Source organism: Schistocerca nitens, chromosome 1 (genome assembly GCF_023898315.1).
Source record: "Schistocerca nitens isolate TAMUIC-IGC-003100 chromosome 1, iqSchNite1.1, whole genome shotgun sequence".
Lineage (NCBI taxonomy): Eukaryota > Metazoa > Arthropoda > Insecta > Orthoptera > Acrididae > Schistocerca > Schistocerca nitens.
This window is the reverse complement of record NC_064614.1, coordinates 1,168,108,321-1,168,124,634: the sequence shown is the minus strand read 5'-3', so window position 1 is coordinate 1,168,124,634 and position 16,314 is coordinate 1,168,108,321. Positions and strand designations below refer to the sequence as shown.

The 16,314-nt window shown below is 43.4% G+C and overlaps 1 protein-coding gene and 1 pseudogene across 1 annotated transcript; both read left to right on the top strand.

The window, feature by feature from the left end:
• Positions 1-1,072: 1,072 nt before the first annotated feature.
• Positions 1,073-1,645, top strand: LOC126233026 (gustatory receptor 23a-like). Its single transcript, XM_049942835.1, has one exon. It carries the CDS (start codon positions 1,073-1,075, stop codon positions 1,643-1,645), a length of 573 nt encoding a protein of 190 aa, XP_049798792.1.
• A 4,806-nt stretch (positions 1,646-6,451) lies between these two features.
• Positions 6,452-6,569, top strand: LOC126206751 (5S ribosomal RNA; annotated as a pseudogene).
• Positions 6,570-16,314: the final 9,745 nt, after the last annotated feature.

Genomic DNA, 16,314 nt, shown 5'->3' with positions numbered 1-16,314 from the left:
AACTTATCAGGCATAACGATAATAGCATGTGTAAATATCTCTTCCTCGTGAATCAGTCTAGCTGTCAGTTCAAACCATATCCAAAGTGCTACATAAATTCATGAGATAAGAAATTTATAATGTGCTCTTTAATCTATTTCCGAGATGGTATATGAAATATTTGTATTACCTTAACACTTGTCCTTAAATTATTAATGGTTGTAATATAGGTCTACAAACAACTAGCCCGCGATTGACACAGGATGTAATATTTCTTTGCCGACCCTCTCAAGTTAACGACTCATTAGCGCTAATGATTCATTACCGGTAGTCGTGAAATTACGTATCGATCGTTATCCCATCAAGAAAATTGGAATTCTCATTTTGTGCTCTGTCTGACAACAAGGTCGTAACTCAGTCGTGAGAGCTACTCGGTTACACGAGGAGAGCTCTTTCAGTTATGATCAGTCCATATAGATCTGTTTCTCAATCGAGTGGTCATAGTTTCGAAAGCGCAGTGAGACCATTGTACCTTATATTTCAAATGCTTGGTTTGGTTCCCATCATCAGTGACAACAAAAATTCTTCAACTTGTGCCTTTAGAGTGTCATTAAAGCGACTCACAGGCTACTTCATATGTTTGATGTGGCTTGTCTCTGTCATTGCCCTTGGTTTTTACTGCAGTTATTTAGTAAAGCATATAATCATAATAGATGAGCATTCCCCTATGACAGTGCATTTTGTAATTGTGTTATCTGTTCTACTGTCGACGTTGGAACCAGCTACAATCTTATGTAGATCTCTGTCTACTGGACAAGATAACGTTAGCAGTATCACGGACCTGGTTCAACAGGTAGATGCACTGCTCGCCACGCGAGATCACACTTACAGAACGGAAATATATCGCAAAACTCGCCAAAGTGCAATTTTTCTTTCCATTACAGTGCTTGTTTTGGTTGTCATACGAGTTAGCTTACTAGCAACCTATTTCTTCAGACGTAGGCCAATAGGTACTATCACCCTGTGCCTTCAAGGTTTTGTCACGATCTGGCGAGTTCAGTTCTTCGCCGTTGTGCTGGTACTCCGACACAGGATGGGCATCGTCTGTAGACAGCTGCTAAGGAGTACCCGGCCGCCGGCGGGCAGCGAGGAAGAACTGGAGGAGCTGGCGACGCACGCAGGACAGCCGGGGATGGCGGGGGCGGTGGGGGCGGAGGTGCGGCGGCTGCAGCGCGCCAGGTTGGCTCTTCACCGCTGCGCTCGCCTCTGCGGTCTCCACTTCGGACCCGCACTGCTGCTGGCCATCCTGGGAGATTTCGTCGAGATAACTTGCTGTGCCTATTGGCTTATAATCCTGGCTCAAGAAACAGACAACAGAGCGGAAATACTCGTGAAGTTATCTGCACTTACTAACGTCCTGTTACGCCAGCTGGTGGTCTGTTGGGTGTGTTCCTCGGCGGCTGACCGCGCCGACAGGGCTGGTATGCTCCTGTCGAGGCTGCAGCCGCTCCTGCGTCCCGGGCCAGCAGTCGATGTTCTGCGACTTCCAATGGACAGACTACGAATTTCCGCTATGGGTTTTTGTGACATCGACCTTCATGTCTTCACAGGCACGGTTAGTGCAGCAGTCACTTATCTCGTGATACTTGTACAATTCCATAAGTGAAGTACTACATAATGATGCTTGGAAGGGCGTCTCTCCTTGTGACAGTGCAATGTACGGAAGCTATCATTGCTGGAAACATCATCTTGCAAACTCAAAGTTTGTGTCATATTACCTAATAGCAGCATGGTAAGTGTAGGTTCTTTCTCAATTACTCGTAGTGTTTGTTTTATCCATAGGACCGAGAGACATGTGCTTCTAATGAAACAAATAGCAATAAAGCTGTTCTGAAAAATTTTATAGTAAACGTGTGTAATTATTTTGTTTCTACCTACAGCCTGCATGGAAAATGGAGATCTAAAATGGTTCCTTCAAATCAGGTGACATAAATAATAGAGAAGATCCTCCAGCACCGAATTGGGTTACTGCTCCAAAGCATGAGGATGTATTAGGGCTCCAGCATAAGCTATTATTTTAATATGATATCTCCATCATATGTTACTTTTAAAATTTTCTTTCCTACGGAGTACCTGAGGCAGGTGATATCATCCCCCACGTCTACAGCACGCACATAACATATAGGACACCTGCTGGTTCTCCATGACCTTAAACCACCGGCAGAACAATGTCAATACTGTTTTTGCAACACTAACACACTTCATCATGCACAAGAAGCTGTATTAAGATTCTTTCTTTTCTGTGATCACCTCTGATAAAGAAAAATGGCGTATCATAACATGTTAATGGTTTGCCAAAAATCCGTCAATATTCGCCACATTGACACACTCCTCACACGTACCTTGATGACAAGTAAATAAGAACCACACATTATACTGCCACTGCTACACAAACAAACATAGCAGCTTACGAGCATTCGGAATGTATTGACACTTCATGCCCGTGCAGTGGGAGCAAACACTCAAGTGCTGACGAGCTTTAAAGACCTGAAACTATAGAACTGTTTTGTGCATTCACTGGCTTTAATACAACAGTTCTCTGTACTGTACAGAACCAGCATAAGAAATTATTTATAATCTATAAATGAAATCTATCAACGAATTCCAAATGAGAAAAAGTTCAAATTTCACTGTACACGTGGGTTAAACGCCACAGACGATACTTACATAACGAATGAGGAGCAATGTATGTAAATAGTGTTTCAAATTCTTTTTAGGTCCAAGGTTGAGTTGTTGTTTTGATCTTCAGTCCAAAGACTGGTTTAGTGCCGCTCCCCATGCTACTCTATCCCGTACAAGCCTTTTCATCTCCTAGTAACTAAAACAACCTGCATCCAGTTGAAACTGCTTACTTCATTTATCGCCTAGTCTACCTCTATGCTTTTTTGTTTTTACCTCCCACTCCCAGCCCCACACTCCCATCAGCACCAATATGACAATTCCTTAACGTCTTAGAATGTGCTCAATTAACAGGCCGTTTCTTTTAGACAAGTTGTGCCATAAATTTATTTTCTTCCGAATTTAGTTCAGTACCTCTCACTGGTTACGTGATCTACCCATTAGATCTTCGATTTTCTTCTGTAGTAGCACATTTCAGAAGAATCCGTTCTCATTTTGTTTGAACTTATTATCATCCTGGTTTCGGTTCTACACAAGGCTTCGCTCCAGAGTAATACTTCCCGAAACGATTTCCTAACACTTGAATATATATTCGGTATTGACCAGTTACCGCTCTTCACACATGCTTTTCTTGCCATTGACATCTGCGTTTTTATATATTCTTTGCTTCGGCCGTCATCAGATGTTTCGCTGGCCAAAGGGCAAAAAGCACCTACTACTTTTAGTGTTTCATTTTCTTACCCCATTGCGTCAGAATCGCCTGATATGTTTGACCACATTCCATTGCCTCTCCCTTGCAACAGTTGATGTTCATCGTACTCCTTTCAAAAAATTCAGCTGCTCTTCCAAGCCCTTCGCCGTCTCTAACAAAATTGCAATATCGCTGTCCAATCTCAATCATATTTTTCCTTATCTCAGAACTTTAATGCAGTTTCGAAATTATTCTTTGCATTTCGTTACTGCTTGCTCAGTGTACAGATTCAGTAACTCCAGGGATTCGTTACAACCCTGCCTTACGCACACCTCAACCACTGATTGCCTTTCATGCTATTGGAATCTTATTACTGACGTCTGGTTTCTATACAACTTGCATATAAGCTTCGTTCCCTGTATAATACAGGTGCTACATTTAGAATTCCGAAGAGTAGATTCCAGTCAACATTGTCAAAAGCTTTGTCTAAGTCTACAAATGCTACAGACGCAGACTTAATATTCCTTAGCCCATTTTGCAAGATAAACTGTTGGGTCATCATTGCCAGCGGTGTTCCGGTGTTCCTACATTTCTCCGGAACTCAGACTCATCATACCTGCGGTCGGCCTGAACCACCCTTACGTAAATTATTCATGTCAATATTTTGCAACCATGACTTCTGAAACCGATGGTTTCGTAATGTCCTTACCAGTCTGCATTTTCTTTTTTTTGTAATTAGAGTTAATACATTCTTCTTGAAATCTGGGGGTATTTCGCATGTCTCATACATCATGCACGTCAGGTGGACTAGTTTTGACATGGCTGGCTCTCCCAAGTTTATTAGTAGGTCTGAGGGTATGTCGTACACTGCAGGGGCATTGATTCGTGTTACGTCTTTCAGAACTCTGTCAGATTCTTCCCAATCATACCTCCCATCTCATCTGCATCTAGTTCCTCTCTTTTGCTGTGGTACTACAATCAAGATAATTTCCCTTGTATAGCCCTTCTATATATTCCTTCCACCTTTTGAGATTTCCCTTCTTTGTTTAGTGCCGGCTTTCCATCTGAACGCTTGATATTCATACTGCTACTACTGTTATTTTCGAAAAATTTCTTTAATTTTCATACAGGTGGTAACTATCTTTCCTATAGTTGTACACCCTTTAACCGAATTGCATTTGTCCTTAATCGTTTTCTGCTTTCGCATTTTGCACTTTCTTTGAATATCCTTTATCAATTTAATTTAGTGCCTCGTGTGATATCCAAGGATATCTGCGAGCCGTTGTCTTTTTACCTATTTGATCCTCTAGTACCTTCACTGTTTCACCTTTCAAAGCTACCCATTCGGTTTCTATTATACTTGCCTCCCCACTTTCAGTTAATCGTTTCCTAATGCTCCCGTTGATACTCTGAATAAGCTATTGTTCTGTCAACTCATCCAAGTCACAAAACATATATTTCCTACCCTTCTGGTATTTCATCAGTTTTTATCTATAGTTTACAGCGTATCAATTATAGTCAGAGTTCACCTCTGCTCCTCGGAATATCTTACAATGTAGGACCTACTTCCTAAATCTCTGTCTTACCAGTCCAGGTCTGTTCTACCTATACAGTCATCTTTCATGTTTCTTAAACAAGGTGCTAGCAATGAATAAATTACACACTATGCCAAAATCTACCAGGTGGTTTCCTCTTTTGCTCGCTGTCCCCAGTTCATATTCTACTACTACTTCTCCTTCTCTTCCTTGTACTACTGTTGTATTCCAGTTTCCCATGCAATTAAATTTTCGTTTCCCTTAATATCTGCATAATTTCTTTTTATCTCATAGTACATTGAATCTCTTAATCATCTGTGGAGGTATGTAACTCACAAACTTGTGTTACTGTGGAAGGTGTTCGGCCTTGTGATAATGCGTTCACTATGTTGTTGATTGTAGCTTACTTGCATTCTTATTCCCTTATTTAGTATTAGGCCTATTCCTGCGATACCCCCATTTGATTTTCTATTTAAAACCCTGTACTCATCTGACCAGAAATTCTATCCATCCTGCAAGCAGAGTCACTACTTCCTTGTATATATAACTTCAACTCATCCATTTCCCACTAGGAACCACCAGGCTCCTAAAACCTTTCACTTAAGTGCTATGGTCCTTAATTTTGTTGCGATTACAAACAACGTATGGTCGTGCAGGTTCCTCTGGGACAATGTGGCATTTCAGTTTTTTATTTCACTTATTTTACCTAAAAGAACATTAATTCAGAAAAACTTCTTCTTTCAGCCTTTCACAATGACCAACAGTCAAGAGTATTGTGGTAACCTCATCTCCCCTAACAATTCATCTGGTCCATTTGATTTTATTCTGCCGACATTTGAGCGTAAATGAAACATATATCTCTCCCAACAGCAACGCTCGTCCATAGACTATTATGTTGACATAACAAAAGAAATTTTAGCAGATACAGATAAAGTCGACAACGGATTACAGTAGTGAACTAGCAACAATAAGAAAATCTTCCTACACATTTCTGCTTTTTTCTATAATGACTCGGTGTTCTGTCTTTTGAACAATAAATATATTCAGAGTTCAAGTCCTGAATCTACAGTGCATGTATTTACTTTGTAAAGTTAAAGCAAAGAATGGATCATCCAGGATTATTGCTTATAAGATATTAATAACCAATTAAAAATTCGTAGTTGCTGAAGTTGAGTTTCACTTGAAATACTCTTCTCTGAACCCTGAAAACACATAATAAAATCAACTCCTGTTCCACATTCAACTTTCTTACGATCACCAACAGGTGGTTCTAATGTTAAAAAGTGAAAGAAGCTCGGCCTGACTACCATGCGTTGTTCCAGCTGTTACCAACAGGTGACTGCAGTGGGTAAAAGCTTTCAAAGCTCCATTTATGAACCGCACTTTGTTTACCACACAAAAGATTAATTAATTTCCACAGCTATGATGTCACAGTATTCTTCACTACTTGCGAAATACATTGGAAACGCGAAAAGTGTGATGTTTACCTTTATTATCTGGGACCTAGTTGAGGTTAAGTAGAACAAAAGACGTTCTAAGAATAAAATTAATGACTTTATCCCATCTGGCCAAAGGCCTTGCCGCAGATGTAACACCGGTTCCCGTCAGATCACCGAAGTAAAGCGCTGTCTGGCTGGGCTAGCACTTGGATGGGTGACCATCCGGTGTGCCGAGTGCCGTTGGCAATCGGGATGCACTTAGCTCTTGTGAGGCAAACTGAAGACTACTTGATTGAGAAGTAGCGGCTCCGGTCTCGGAAACTGACATACGGCCGGGAGAGTGGTCTGCTGACCACATGCCCTTCCATATCCGCATCCAGTGACGCCGATGCCTGAGGATGACACGGTGGCCGGTCGATACCGTTGGGCCTTCATGGCCTGTTCGGGAGGAGTTTTAGAGTTTTTTACTTTATCTCATCTATGATGTCACAGTATTCTAAAAGGAATCTGGAAATGTAATGTTTACTTAGCAACAGTATGTAAAGATGTAAAGTGTATTCAATCTGTCGAAAATCTGATGTTCATGTGGATTGTCGATTCAGAGCAGAAAGCATGGTCCTTGTTGTGTCTAGACAAGACAGCCTAGACACAATTCGAGGAAGCCGAAAGGCGCGCTTGAAGTCACGCAGGCTGGCGTGAGGTCTGAAACAGGATACGTAATGAATGCTATAAAGAAAAGTACGTAGCTTCTGGAATACTTAACTTTAATCCACATTTGTAGAACATCGCTCTTGATGATACATTAATAGAATCTCAATATCAATTGAATACGGCGCCTTGCTAGGTCGTAGCAAATGTAGCTGAAGGCTATGCTAACAATTGTCTCGGCAAATGAGAGCGTATTTGTCAGTGAACCTTTCCTTGCAAAGTCGGCTGTACAACTGGGGCGAATACCAGTACGTCTCTCTAGACCTGCCGTGTGGTGGTGCTCGGTCTGCTATCACTTACAGTGGCGACGTATACTAATGGACCGCGGCCGATTTAAAGGCTACCACCTAGCAAGTGTGGTGTCTGGCGGTGACACCACAGTAATCGCTGCAGACAGATGTTGCGCCGATTTCAGATCGTGAGAGCGTTGGTCAGCTACTCGAAAGCTATTTAAAACTTGTATGCTCGTTGTATTGCCCACCCATGTGGGAAATTTCATGTATCGTCAGTCAAAATAATGACCCCACATGTAAACTTCAAAGTTTTCTCGTTCTCTGTACCAGTTATTGTTTCCTTTTGTAGAGTATAAAGGTAATGGTTCAGTGTTCTAATTTGTGTCTGGAAGACGTGTAGCCTGAGTTTCTCTTCGTCTACCTTTTGGTGCTCATAATTTCTTTGCACTGCTATAACATCGATACTTACTAAGAGCAACTTTTATTTTGTGTTACATTAATGTGCGCGTAAACCACCAAAAGGCGCACATTAAATGATTTCCTCATTTGGTTTCACTCAGCAGGTACGATATTTCTTACACATTCTCTGCCCTGGTTTCAACACATTAGAAGTTTAAAGTACTGCTCGTCAACACAAAGTAGTACCTATAAAACAGCTTGAAGCTAAAAAAATTTAAAGCACGAGTCATTAATATTACCCCTTAATTCTCTTTAGTTTAATTACTATCTCCATATACAATGGTGTATGGAGGTTACATGTAATGTCTGTTATTTAGTAGAAGAAAGTATTTTCGAAGTTTATACGTACAGGAATACATGTGGATACAAAGGGGACGATTTAGGTACCAAAATAAATAAAGATGACAAAATAATTTATAGAGAAAAGTTACTTTATTTACGTGACCGGTGTGCAAACATTTGTGAAACGGTGTATAAATAAATAGGCGGCGTCTGAGGTCACGCATCTGTAATTAGTGGTTCTGGATGACAGCAGGAGAGACGATGTAGGCTACAGAGGCGGCGAGAGGTAAGCTACAGCAGGCTGGCGTAGCCTACAGTAGGGGTGGCGAAGGCGGCCTTGACAACAGCGGGGGCGGCGTAGCCCACGGGGGCGGCGGCTGCCGCTGTGACAGCAGGCGAACCCAGGAGGCCGGGGGCGGCGGTGGCCACCGCAAAGACCATCTGTGGCGACAAAGAATATGTGTGTCAGAGAAACTCTTCACTGCTCATAACCAACGATTAAATGTGATGTAACAACGGCGCTGTGTTGCAGTGCTCTTGTTTCTTTATGCTGTGAACAGAGTGTCTTGAATTCCGCACTGGCAAAGCGTGGCTCGCGATACATCATACGACCGTGAGCGGTTCCCCATCCAACTCCACTCGGGCATTGCCGTCATAGTTTGCGGCAAACTACTGTTCGTTTCTTAATCAGCTGTCGAGTGGGGCACCGTCTGTTAGACTTCGAAGAGCATCACTCTTCCGTTAGTCACGTTTGCTCTGCGCGTTTTGTTCACATTTAATCTCTTTAATATTGCTCTATGATTCAAGTTGTCATTTATTATTACGTCTATCGTAGTGGTTTTGATTCTGATTATTCTGCGGCCATTTTTCTACTTTGGTTCTTAATAATCCCGAAAAGGAAGAATACCGTTCAGCATGTAAAACATCCTTGGTTCAAAACACAAATCTACTAATCTTGCTTGACACATCTCTTCGCTCCATGAAGCCACCCATAGCATTAACTCTCGTGACGATCGAGGCCCTTTTGTCGGTAAGGTAGAAAAAAGGTGTAAAAGAGTTGCATGAAAAATCAAATCCCAAGGAAAAGAGCTGTCTTTAGGGAGGGTGCATACTCGGTTCACTAGAGAAACGAGAGTTATTACGGTAAGACAAATACAATAGTTAACATTGTGAGATGTGTTGCAAGCAAAGGGCGACATTCAAAATAATCAGTCTTCTTCAAAATAGACCGACACAAGTCTTTGCTACGTAAAGATGTCTAAGGAAGTCGCTAAAGTTGACGCTGCTATCCAAGTGGGCCGCACAATTCGGGCGCGGACCTTATGTCCTCTTCCCATAGGGGCCACAGCTGTCACGTAGTCGTCCTGGAAAGGAGGTCGGTCAGCGTGCGATTGGGTGACTTCTTCTCACAGTCTTTTCTTCCCTGTCGTTCCCGACTGGCGGGCCGACGCTTGAGTTTACGCCGTAACAGAAAGGATTTAAATGCGTCGTTATCTCGTATGCTTAAAATTAAAGAAAGCTCAGAAATGCGACAGTTTACTGGTGAAAGAATCTGCAATAGAACTGGTAAAATTTCTGTCATGCATTTACGGGTACTAACGGATTCCGGTGTAAACTCGCGTTGCTTAATTTATAATTAAACAAGGAAAATTTGTGTTATTTCTCAAGTTGCTGTGAACTGGGACAAGATTACTTGGAAGTAAACTTTCCAAGATTTGCTTCCGTTAGTGATGAAGTCAGCAATGTGGTTCATGGTCGTTTTAAATATTTGGAATATGTAAATCCGGATATCATTTTCTTTAATAATCCAATGAATATTAGTCTTACAAGTGCTAGAAATGATATTAAAGAAGAAGTCTGCAACATGGAAATGATCTAATCACGTTACTCACGACATAAAACAGATGCCTACACTTTTCAATGACACAACAAGGTCACAGACGTGCTCAAAAAACCGCAGATTTCACTCCTAAACAGAAATCTTTTCTTATCAACATACCATTGTGACAGTACAGTTCATGAGTCGTGAGTCATTCTTGGGTGGGTCAGTGGCAGAACATTTGCCCGCGAGTCTGAGTATCGGTCCGGCACACACTTTTAATCTGGTACGGAGTTTCATAACCGAGCACACTCCACTGCATGGGGAAAACTTCATTCCGTAAAGTACAGATTCTTCAATGAAGCACGTTAACTCCGTTATTGTAGGCTTTCTCGCAGTATTCCAACGATGAAATTTTCTCAGGTGTTTCCTCACCGGAAGATGCCGGGTACGAGATCATCGAAAAGTTGCGACAGCACAATACCATCCCACAGCTGATCACTTGATGTTCAATACGACTTTGGAGCGTCAACTTGGTTTCGATACATCGCCAACTGAAATAGAATTTGCAGAACTTGTCAAGACCAAGATAAATAATACCAACGTAAATACTGAAATGTCTGATTAATGGAAGTACAAGAGTTCGGGATAAGTACATAAATAAAAATCTATGTTTTCTCAGCGTGTCTTTTGGCGCTTACGTACAGGGAACTGATATTGTCGGAAGTGTGACGGCACCGCGCGGGGTGGAGATGGATAGCGAAGCACTCTCTGGAGGGGACTGATTCATAAGTCACGGTTTTCCAGGCCTGGTCTAGGTAGTGAAATTTCCTGGTAGGTGAAAACTGTGTGCAGTACAGGGGACCAGAATATGAAAACTTGCTTTCTCGCGCATGTGCTAAACAAACACAATCGTAAATTCAGGCAGATTGTAGCGCAGTCGTTAGGCATTTGTTTTGTTTTGCCACATCAGTGGCACTTGTCTGTCTAGTAGGCTCTCAGAGACGAGTGTGGCCTGAGCTCCCAGTTGGTGCACATCGACAGCGCACGTAGATTCTTACCTAAATTGCGTGTGAGTTTCGTATAGGAGGTGTAATTTCGAGGTTTAGTTACTGTAATCGTAAATTCGGGGAGATTGTAGCGCAGTCGTTAGGCATTTGTACAGGTTAGTTCATATATTCTATGCGTGTTTCCCTTGCGTTATCTAGGCACAGACTCGTGTTTCAGTAACTGTTGTTCAACATCGATTAGAATTGACAGGGACTGTGATTGATGTGTTCGGAAGAGGGCTGAGTTGGCATCCCATCGCTCACAGCTGCAGGCTGCGCTGACTTCAGTCACGCAGCTTGAGGCTGTTGTCAATGGGCATCACTGTGGGGAGCCGGACTTGGGTATCACGGGGATGTCAACCTCGTTCTGTCTGTCCCCAGATCGATCTGCCGCTGTGGTTGCCCCAGTTGCTGCCCGCAGTGGGGCTGAGCCCTTGCCTGTGGTTGATTGGGAGGTCGTTCCAGGGCGTGGCAGGCAGCGAAAGACGTCCCCGGAGGCTGATCAGAAAGCCTCCCTGGTGCATCTGACAAACAGGTTTCAGGTACTGTCTCTCGCTGAGCCAGATGCAGCTGCCTGCCCTGTTTCAGAGGATGATACTCAGCCTTCAAGGTCGGGGCAAACGCAGAGGGTGGGCTTATTGGCAGTTGGGAGCTCCAATGTTAGGCGCGTAATGGGGCCCCTTAGGGATATGGCGGCTAAGGAGGGGAAGAAATCCAGTGTGCACTCCGTGTGCATTCCGGTTGGAGTCATTCCTGATGTGGAAAGGGTCCTTCCGGATGCCATGAAGAGCACAGGATGCAGCCAGCTGCTAATGACGTGTGTCGCTTTGGATCTGAGGAAATTCCCTCTGGATTCCAGCGGCTACCTGATTTGGTCAGGCTGCCGGTCTTGCTTATGAGATGAAGGCAGAGCTCACCATCTGCAGCATCGTTGACAGAACCGACTGCGGACCTTTGGTGCAGAGCCGGGTGGAGGGTCTGAATCAGAGGCTCAGACGGTTTTGCGACCGTGTTGGCTGCAGATTCCTTGACTTGCGCCATAGGGTGGTGGGGTTTCGGGTCCCGCTGAATAGGTCAGGAGTTCACTACACTCAGCTGGCGGCTACACGGGTACCGGAGCCCGTGTTGCGTGGACTGGGCGGTTTTTTAGGTTAGAAGGCCTCGGGAAAGTACGGAATGTGCTGCAAGCTCAAAGGGTGCATGGCAAATACAGGACGTGCTTGGATAAAGGAACAGTCGGAATTGTAGCTGTAAATTGTTGTAGTTGTGTTGGGAAAGCCCATGAGCTTCAACCGCTGATAGAAAGCACACAGAAGCTGAAATCGTTATAGGTACACAAAGATGGCTAAAGCCTGAAATAAGTTATACAGAAATTTTCACGAAGTCTCTGACGGTGTTCAGGAAAGATAGGTTAGGCAGAATTGTTGGTGGAGTGTTTGTGTCTGTCAGTAGTGGTTTATCTTGTAGTGAAGTCGAAGTAGATACTCCGTGCGAATTGGAATGGGTGAAGGTTATACTTAACAGCCGAACTAAGTTAATAATTGACTCCTTCTACCGACCCCCAGACTCCGATGATATAGTTGCTGAACATTTCAGAGAAAATTTGAGTTTCGTAACAAATAAATACCCCACTCATACTGTTATAGTTGGTGGGGACTTCAACCTTCCCTCGATATGTTGGCAAAAATACTTGTTCAAAACCGATGGTAGGCAGAAAACATCTTCCGAGATTGTCCTAAATGCTTTCTCCGAAAATTATTTCGAGCAGTTAGTTCCCGAACCCACGCTAATTGTAAATGGTTGCGAAAACACACTTGACCTCTTGGCCACAAACAATCCAGAGCTAATAGAGAGCATCATGACTGATACAGAGATTAGTGATCACAAGGTCGTTGTAGCTATGCTCAATACCGTTTCTTCCAAATCCACCAGAAACAAATGCAAAATGATATTATTTAAAAAAGCGGATAAAGTGTCACTAGAAGCCTTCCTAACAAGGGAACCTCCCCGTCGCACCCCCCTGAGATTTAGTTATATGTTGGCACAGTGGAAAGGCCTTGAAAAACTTAACACAGATCAACCGAGAAACAGGAAGAAGTTGTGTGGAACTATCAAAAAAATAAGCAAAATATGCAAACCAAGTAGTCCATATGCAAGATAGGCAACAGCAAGGATAATGTAAGTTTAGGAGCGCCGTGGTCCCGTGGTTAGCGTGAGCAGTTGCGGAGCGAGAAGTCCTTGGTTCAACTCTTCCCTCGAGTTAAAAGTCTATTTTTTTATTTTAGACAATTATTATCTGTGCGTCCGTTATGTTTTCATCACTTTTTTGGAAGTGATCATCACATCCACAAGAAAACCTAAATCGGGCAAGGTAGAAGAATCATTTTACCCATTCGCCAAGTGTACAAGTTAGGTGGGTCGACAACATATTCCTGTCATGTGACGCACATGCCGTCATCGGCGTCGTATAGAACATATTAGACGTGTTTTACTGTGGAGGAATCGGTTGACCTATGACCTTGCGATCAAATGTTTTCGGTTCCCATTGGAGAGGCACGTCCTTTCGTCTACTAGTCGCACGGTTTTGCGGTGTGGTCGCAAAAAACAGACGCTAGACTTATTACAGCGAACAGAGACATCAATGAACGAACAGACAGATCATAACTTTACGAAAATAAAGAATGTAAACTTTTCACTCGACAGAAGACTTGAACCAAGGACCTCTCGTTCGACAGCTGCTCACGCTAACCACGGGACCACGGCGCACCTGAGCTCAAGCTTTGCTTTATGTTGCCTGTCTTATACATGGACTACTCAGTTTGTATATTTTGCTTATTTTTTCGTAGTTCTACACAACTTCTTCCTGTTTTCTCGATTGATCTGTGTTCAGTTTTTCAAGGCCTATCCACTGTGCCAACTTATAACTAAATCTGAGGGGGGTGCGATGGGGAGGTTCCCTTGTAAGAGACAATCTCCATTCCTTCCGAACTGACTATGCAAATGTACACGAGATGTGGCTCAAATTCAAAGATATAGTAGCAACAACAATTGAGAGATTCATACCTCATAAATTGGTAAGAGATGGAACTGATCCCCCATGGTACACAAAACAGGTCCCAACGCTGTTGCAGAGGCAACGGAAAAAGCATGTGAAATTCAGAAAAACGCGACATCCCGAAGATTGGCTAAAATTTACAGACGCGCGAAATTCGGCACGGACTTCAATGCGAGATGCCTTTAATAGGTTCCACAACGAAACATTGTCTCAAAATTTGGAACAAAATCCGAAGAAATTCTGGTCGTATGTAAAGTACACAAGCGGCAAGACGCAGTCAATACCTTCGCTGCACAGTGCCGATGGTACTGTTACCGACGACTGTGCCGCTAAAGCGTAGTTATTGAATGCAGTTCTCCGAAACTCCATCACCAGGGAAGACGAATGGAATATTCCAGAATTTGAAACACGAACAGCTTCTATCTAGCATGAGTTTCTTAGAAGTAGATACCTTAGGGGTTGCGAAGCAACTCGAATCGCTTGATTCGGGCAAGTCTTCAGGTCCACATTGTATACCGATTAGGTTCCTTTCAGATAATGCTGATACAATAGTTCCCTACTTAGTAATCATATACAACCGCTCGTTCACCGGTAGATCTGTACCTAGAAATTGGAAAATTGCGCAGGTCGCACCAGTGTTTAAGAAAGGTAGTAGGAGTAATCCATCTAACTACAGACCTACATCATTGACGTCGGTTTGCAGTAGGGTTTTGGAGCATATACTGTATTCAAACATTATGAATCACCTCGAAGGGAACGTTCTATTGGCACGTAATCAGCAAGGTTTCAGCAAACATCGTTCTTTGCAGCGCAGCTAGCTCTTTATTCGCACGAAGTAATGGCCGCTATCGACAGGGGATCTCAAGTTGATTCCGTATTTCTAGATTATCGGAAAGCTTTTGACACCGTTCCTCACAAGCGACTTCTAATCCAGCTGCGGGTCTATGGGGTATCGTCTCAGTTGTGCTACTCGATTCGTGATTTCCTGTCAAGAAGGTCGCAGTTCGTAGTAACAGACAGCAAATCACCGAGTAAAATTGAAGTGATATCAGGTGTTCCCCCAGGGAAGCGTCCTGCGACCTCTGCTGTTCCTGATCTATATAAATGACCTGGGTGACAATCTGAGCAGTTCTCTTAGGTTGTTCGCAGATGATGCTATAATCTACCGTCTAGTAAGGTCATCCGAAGACCAGTATCAGTTGCAAAGCGATTTAGAAAAGAATGCTGTATGGTGTGGCAGGTGGCAGTTGACGCTAAATAACGAAAAGTGTGAGGTGATCCACATGAGTTCCAGAAGAAATCCGTTGGAATTCGATTACTAGATAAATAGTACAATTCTCAAGGCTGTCAATTCAACTGAGTACCTGGGTGTTAAAATCACGAACAAGTTCAGTTGGAAAGACCACATAGATAATATTGTGGGGAAGGCGAGTCAAAGGTTGCGTTTCGTTTGCAGGACACTTAGAAGATGCAACAAGTCCACTAGAGAGACAGCTTACACTACACTCGTCCGTCCTCTGTTAGAGTATTGCTGCGTGGTGTGGTATCCTTACCAGGTGGGATTGACGTAGGATATCGAAAGGGTGCAAAAAAGGGCAGCTCGTTTTGTATTATCACGTAATAGGGGAGAGAGTGTGGCAGATATGATACGCGAGTTGGGATGGAAGTCGTTAAAGCAAAGACGTTTTTCGTCGCGGCGAGATCTATTTGCGAAATTTCAGTCACCAACTTTCTATCATCAAAATAAAATAAGAGAAATCAGAGCTCTACCAGAAAGGTTTAGGTGTTCGTTTTTCCCGCGCGCTGTTTGGGAGTGGAACGGTAGAGAGATAGTATGATTGTGGTTGGATGAACCCTCTGCCAAGCACTTAAATGTGAATTGTAGAGTAATCATGTAGATGTAGATGTAGATGAAGCGCGACACAAGATCCGTCCCCAGAGCTTCGCTGCCGCCAGTCACTCAGCTCCTGCTTTCCAGACCTCATAGAAGTTCTGCTGCACGCACTGCGGGACTGTCACTCCAAGAGGCAATGATGCGGCGGAGAAAATACCTTAGCTACAGCGTAGGAGGCAGTTTCCAGAATGAATTTTGTGGTGTCACCGCCAGACACCACACTTGCTAGGTGGTAGCCTTTAAATCGGCCGCGGTCCGTTAGTATACGTCGGACCCGCGTGTCGCCACTATCAGTGATTGCAGACCGAGCGCCGCCACACGGCAGGTCTAGAGAGACTTCCTGGCACTCGCCCCAGTTGTACAGCCGACTTTGCTAGCGATGGTTCACTGACAAATTACGCTCTCATTTGCCGAGACGATAGTTAGCATAGCCTTCAGCTACGTCATTTGCTACGACCTAGCAAGGCGCCATTATCAACTGCTATTTATCTT

Excerpts from the sequence above, each read along its gene's own strand:
- LOC126233026 (XM_049942835.1), top strand. The coding sequence starts at position 1,073 with ATGGGCATCGTCTGTAGACAGCTGCTAAGGAGTACCCGGCCGCCGGCG.